Genomic DNA, 6962 nt, shown 5'->3' with positions numbered 1-6962 from the left:
GAGAACTGCTGAGCTACTTGGACAAAGCTTTGTGGAGATAACGGCGTTACTGCACATAAAACACTGGCTGCTGTGCCCCATGTTCAACAAATACAACTGGTCTCCCTTTTTCTCAATCATCTTCCAAAGCAATAATAGTGGGCAATATTTGAGCACACCCAGTTCTAAGCATTTTTCGTGTTTTAACTCATTTAATGCATGCAACAACCATGAGGGAGGTGCTCCAATTAGCTCCACCTTATAAAGGAAGAAAAGGAAGTACAGTGAGTTTTGGTAACTAGTCCAAAGATACATTCAGGACAGCTGGTGTATATATGATTATACCATGTGGCCCCTTTCATATCGCTTGAGATTGCTCTCCTTTTATTAGTAGCATTTTTATCACACATATTTTTTATCATATGACTAAAAGTTTTTACAGACAGATTCTTTCTTGACAAGAGAAGTCCTGTGTTTTCTGGATTCTGTTTTCTCTTTGCTGCGAGGCTGTTAATGCTGACCTGCCCTGGTCACTGAACTATCTGCAGAAAATCCTTCCAAGGTTTATTTTTCTACTCTTCTGTGGAATATGAAACAAGTTTATCAATCTTACTGCTCATTTCATGCCGAATAAAGTTAGGAAAGTCCTAAATGCAGATCTAAGAGGTATAATATATTTAGTATAATCATTTTATGACAATTTGGAGGTTTATGTTTTTTCTGCTTGTGTCTTATATATTTTTCTGCTTATATCAGTGTATTGTTTATACAGACCTATGTTCTATTATTTCAGTTACTCCCTAAAACAAACTTATATGAAAAACCTTTTAAAGAAAAACAAAAAGTAGATAGTGCTAAACATTTTAGCTCATGGAAGGAGGCTGGGCTGGGTGGGAGTAGGAGTCCCCAAACCACTGTTGCAGTAGCGAGGTGAGTGGAGTTTGGTGAAGTGATACTTCAGGTTTGAGATGGGATTGGACGAGCAAGGCAGGATCCTCTGCCTCTTGCACAGACCTTCTCCCTTCCCTGAGATCTCACATCCCACCTGCCACAGGGCTGTTGAGGAGACGCTGAGGGTACCGGGAAACCAACTCACTTGGCAGTCAGAGCCTCATGCTCTGAGGTTCAAGGTGCTCAGGTGGGGAGGAGGGACGCCGTTCCGGAGGGAGAGCCACAAAATACCTTAATTTGAGCCCTTCCCTACCCCTGCTGATGAGGGACTTGAGTGTTGGTTCTCTTTCTTGCCCTTCCTTCCCTTCTATCCTTCCATGAGTAGGGGAAAGGGTGTTTGTGGTAGAGCTTGGTTTCCAAAGCATCTGGCTTCTTCACTTCACATTCTCAAGTGGCAGTGTCATTATCTAGAATGGAAGGTGGAACATCTTTTGGGAATCTAAAGCTTTGCATATGAGAGGGCATAGGGAGGTGTCTGTAAAACACCTTAGAACTTTTTCCCTTAATATCAGAAAGCAAAAAAATAAAACTACAGTTGAGATTTGCCTTTTAAACCCTCAGGCTTGCCTCTGATCCGGTGACCCTGGTCACTGCCAGAATACTGGAATGCTGGAAGCAGGAGACCTGGTTCCTTTTTGTGTGTTTGTTCTGGACTCTTGGAGTGGAAATGAGAATGAGCTTATTCCTACTGAGGCCTGATCTCCCCAAAAGCCCCAGGGCCAGTCTTTCCCAATGGAAACTCATTCCAAATACTTACCTTTCCCCCTGGAGTTCTAGAAGTAAAATGGAACTCTGGTTCATACCGGGGTCCCTAGGGGAGCTCTAGACGCAAATGGAACTCTGGTTCATACCGGGTCCCTTTTGCAACTGCAGGTTTTTAATGTGATCATTTTCAAATTTAAAAGATTCCAAGTGGAAATTTTTATTTTATTTTATAATTTTTTTTGCGGTTTTTGGCAGGGGCCGGGTTTGAGCCCACCACCTCCAGTATATGGGGCTGGCGCCCTACTCCTTGAGCCACAGGTGCTGCCCAGAAATTTTCATTTTTTTAAATAAGGCAGAGTTACTCTGTCACCCAAGGTAGACTACCTAGAGTGCTGTGAGGTCACAGCTCACAGCAACCTCAACTCCTAGGCTCAAATGAGCCTCTTAGCCTCCCGAGTAGCTTTGACTACAGGTGCTCACAACACCTAGCTAGTTTTTCTATATTTAGTAGAGACAGGGGTCTCATGCTTGCTCAGACTGGTCTCGAACTCCTGAGCCCAAGCAATCCACCTCCCTCAGCTTCCCAGAGTGCTGGGATTAGTGCTGGAGCCACTACGCCTGACCTCCAGGTGGAAATATTTTTACTATGTGGGTAATAATTCTACTAAATAGCTGAATTCTTAACATTATTATGTTTCAGTATAAGTTGGCTTTATCTTTTCACGTCTTTAATCTGTTTTTATCCCTCTAATCAGCTGCCTGGTGTGAGAGTTTTGGGGGAATAATATGTGGGTCTATATAGACATGTTTCTCAGCATGCTGTTATTTTGGAAAAATGAGAGGAGGGAGCTTTGAGAGATTGGAGGACATGGATGAAGACCTTATCTCCCCTTCTTTCAGTGAATAAATGAAACACCATTTCTGGAAAGAAAAAAGAAAAGGATGACAAGAAACTCATCTTTAATTAGCCATGAGAACAGCAGCTACTGTTGACCCTGCCACGCATTAACCCGAGAATTGCATTTCCTCATAACCACCATGAGTAGCATAAAAGACCGCTAAGGGCCAAGGACGCTGCTGTCCAGGAACACACAGGATGGGTGGGAGGTTGAGGAGGGACAGCCACTGGGCTCTTCACGCACTCTGCTTCCTCTCCAAGCCTCCTGCCACCTCACACAGCTCAGGGCACCCAGAAGGCATGCATATATTTAATTTAAGACATTTTCTTTAGTGAAAGGAGAATAATTTCAAGTGGTACAAAAGGAGACTTTAACATAGGAGGGGCAGGTATTGTGTAGAAAGGGAACAGCTTTTTTTTTTGCAGCTTTTGGCCAGGGCTGGGTTTGAACCTGCTACCTCCAGCATATGGGGCCAGCGCCTTACTCCTTTGAGCCACAGGCGCCGCCTGGGGAACAACATTTAAAGGCAGATTCCTTCTTGACAATTCATGGTAACTTTTTTAGTCCCCCAAAATCCATATTGTCACTAGGATACAAATTCCCCTTCCCCTTTCATCATGCTGATTTACATGTCCTAGTCAACTAAAAACTAGCCAGGGATACCAGAGGTCTATCTCCAAAAATGAGATGAAGAGGGTGATCAGAAAAACAGCAGGTCAGCCACAAAATAACTTCATGTTTGTTTTATAATTCGATGGAATCTCCTTGACCCTCACCTTTATTTGAATATTATGAGCAATGTGTGCCATTGCAATAGCTATTAAGGGTGAGCAGATTAATTAAAACTATAATTATCTGATAAGACTAGCGTACTGACTAACCCGAGTTAGGGCAAATTCATCTAATTCAACTGAAAATGCTAGACAGAAAAAAAAGGTGAATAAATAAAAAAAGGTGAACAGTAACATTATCGGTCTTGTTTTCACTCTGTATTTTCTAAGTAACCCAAAGTATTCAAACAAAAGAATCACTGTGTTTTTAATTTTTATTAATAAGAGTTCTGAATACAAATAAATTTGACATTTAGAAAAAAGATTCACTGTTTTATTTGTAACGAAAAACATGTTCTGTACATTTTAACCTCCAATGTTAATGCTTAACACCATAATGCTTTTAAGAATATAACTTAATTTTAGGTTTAATTTTAATAATTCTGTCTTGTTGCATCTGGCTGAAGAGACCATCAGGTAGAAAAAAAGCAAAAGACTAAAATGACCCGAATAAAAAACCTTACTGGAAAGATTTTTTAAATGCCTTGATAACAACCTGAAAATTAAAATACTTTTGTCAGGAAAATTAGCAACTATGAACAAAATTAACATTACATAATATTTTATCAAAACTACATTAAAAATACTGTGTTTTACATATATTAGAATGATTTATAACACAGTACATGCTTACTTATATCAAAAGCATAAAAATCTTTTTACTAAGAAAACTTTTTAATATGGTTTAGCACTTCGGGGAGATCCTGTTTCCAGTAAATGACAGGAACACAATTTAGAAAATGAAGATGATAAGTGGCACATCTTTAATTAGAGACCTAACGAAGGAAGTCAGTCTTGTCTGATAGTCACGCAATAAACTTCAAAACTAAGCATTTGTAAGACCTCAGCACAACATGGTCACTCTCCTCCTCAGTGTGTATGGTTGGCATCAGAAATCATACTACCAACAAATACACAGGAAAATTTTTTTAAAAGCTCACTTTAGAATAAGTGCCAACCTGAGTGCTTTATTCTTCCCAGGACACTATTTCTGCCTCTCTTCATTTTAATAGTGTTTTCTCCTTGGTCGGTGGTGCGTTTCTGCTTCTTAAAGACCAATCACACCCAGCATAATCCAAGATCACTAGCTTGTCTACAGTTCAAGTGAACTACAAATAGCCGATGCATCTCAACAGAAAATGGTCCACTCCACTCAGCAAGGCAGAAGGCCCATCTCTAAAAAACTTTTATCAAAAGTTACTTTAAAACGAGTCCTGTAAGCCCAATAGTATTACATCATTGCTGCCTCCTTGGTTTGAGGAAAAGTTCAAATCTTAAAAGCACATGTTAAAATTCCCAAATCACATTACTCTGGAAACATAATTGAGTTGAAAAGTCTTTCTATATTAGGATAAAGTTTCTTCTATTCCTTGCATTTGGTATGAAATCTTATAGCCAGTCACTGAGACACAAAGGGTATAGGAGAACAGGAGAGGGATTTCCCTGTACCCAAGCTTCTGAGAGCCACAACTCATAGACGGATTCACGGAGGAACTGTCCACACAAACAGAGAAATGTCTTCTGAATTCAACCTAATATTCTAACAGAGTTATAGGTAAGTGATTTCTGGGAAAATGTAATTAGAAAATGAGCCATACTTAACTGGGGATACTTGCAGGGGAATGGGTAATCCCAGTGCTGCGACTGCTACCACACCAGAGCAGCTCAGCCTCACCCAGCCACACATACGGGGTTTCTAGGCAACAGTGGGGCTCCACCACCTGGGAGCCACACTCCCCCCAGAGCCCATTCCCTTGAATTTCCATTTGGCAATCAGTGGGAAGACTATTTATCCCAGTGAGAATATGATCAAAAATAAATACACAAATAGAGATAAACGTAGGAAATGAACGCCACCTCCAACAAAGTAGAACTTCCCATAGAGCTGGTTGAAGATGGGGGATCTGTGTGTAGCAAGGAAGTACGAGGTATCTCTATTGGGGGGTCATTCAGAAGAGCGTCATTCTTGGCCAGCTAGCTACAGGGTGTGTTTATGATCTACTTCTTTTTAATGACACTGTATTTAGCTATTAAAAGTCATTCCTTAACAAGGACTTTTTAACATTTAAAAGTTTATAATAAATACCATATTAAAATATGTGAATATTTACAACGGGAGAAACGTCAGTGTTCCCATCAGTCACCTCAGCGCTACTTCTTCGATTTCGTCGTCTGCAGGATCAACGGCTTTCACTGCTGGTTCGTTGTCGGCATGCTTTAATCGGTGTCGGCTTGGATTAAAACTTCTCCCTTCACCGAGGAAAAAATCTTCTTCTTCATCGCGGTCTCTACCCCTGCTGCTTCTATCCCCAGGGAGAATATTTAGAGGGTCAAAGTCTGCTCTGCTGGCAGCCAGAGAATGTGGGTCACTGCTTTTAGAAGAAATGGTGCTGCTGGCACTGGCACCAAATAGCTGTTCCATCAAATGAGCCTTTTTCTCTTTTCTTACACTGCCTTTACTAAGTGTTTCCATACTGTCTTCTCTCGGGAAATCCAAAACACCGCTTTTTTGGCTAAAAAGATCTAACTTCTCTGATGTTTTTGCAAATGAAGGTACATAGCTACCAAACATAAAGTCAGCTGGAGAGGCTGGACTTCTACCAGTTCCTGGATCCTGACCCTCCCCTTTTGGAGTTAAAAAACCGATATCTTGCAAATGACGCCCATTATATAATCTCTCCGAGGACTCAGAGAACGGGTATGCTTTGGGGCTTCTCTCTGGGGAGTGCAGTTTTGATCCCAAGTCTGGCAGCAATGGCAGAGGAGGCCCTTTCAGACTCTGGGCGTCCTGGATCTCTCTGCTGATCTCGTCCAGCTTAGCCAGCAGCATCTCCCTCTTCAGCCGCTCCTCCTCCTCCTCTGCCAACCTGTCAATGTTCTGAATGTGGTGCGGTCCCAAGTGGTACCATCCAGTTTCCAATTCTTCCCTGTCCAGTAAAGATATCTTTTCTTTTTGCTTTTTATCAAGTTCTTCTCTTTCCCACTCTGTATGAAATCAAATTTTTAAAATGGGATTTTATAACAGTCAATATTTTTTAAATAGGAAAACTCAACTACCATCTTTAAGAAATAATCGTATTTACCTAGATGGGTATTAACAAGTACAGTGAGAAAGGACATCATGAATTTCATTTCTACACCTGATGTTCTGTGTGTATACATATTTAACACACATCGCACTTAGGATTCACATTTATAGAAAAAAACTGGTTCTTCAAGATAGGGGTGGGGAAAGAAGGTTCCCTTATTTTTTTAAAACTAATATGGTGCTGTATCCTGAATGGTGGGTGGTGGTATGATAAACAAATGGATGGATGAATAGATGGAGCAAAAACTTTTAAACTTAAAAATAAATTAAAATTTTGGAAGTCAGAAGATGCATTAACCTGAATCAGATTAAGAGAAAGCCAAATAAGGGTTTCACACAAACCCCAAATAAGGACCATTCTACCTTAGCAGTGGAGCTGTATCCACCAAGTGTTATTCTTATTATATATGTGACATGCATCATGTATCTGAAAGGTATCTATCACATTTCTATCATATGTGTGTGTGTGAATTCTCCTCCAGATTAAAGGGGACTACACACAGACACACA

General features: G+C 40.6%; 1 protein-coding gene across 1 annotated transcript in view; it reads right to left on the bottom strand.

Annotated features, from left to right (window-relative positions):
- Positions 1-5504: 5504 nt before the first annotated feature.
- Positions 5505-6962, bottom strand: part of LCA5 (LCA5, lebercilin) — a 28622-nt gene continuing 27164 nt past the window's right edge. The window contains exon 7 of the mRNA XM_003796736.3: positions 5505-6349. Within this exon, the coding sequence (XP_003796784.1) occupies positions 5505-6349 (845 nt within the window). The remainder of the gene's footprint in view (positions 6350-6962) is intronic.

Source organism: Otolemur garnettii, unplaced genomic scaffold (genome assembly GCF_000181295.1).
Source record: "Otolemur garnettii isolate 467f Iridium unplaced genomic scaffold, OtoGar3 scaffold00107, whole genome shotgun sequence".
In the NCBI taxonomy this organism is placed as follows: Eukaryota; Metazoa; Chordata; class Mammalia; order Primates; family Galagidae; genus Otolemur; species Otolemur garnettii.
The sequence above is the reverse complement of the archived record's forward strand: the minus strand, read 5'-3'. Positions and strand labels throughout refer to the sequence as shown.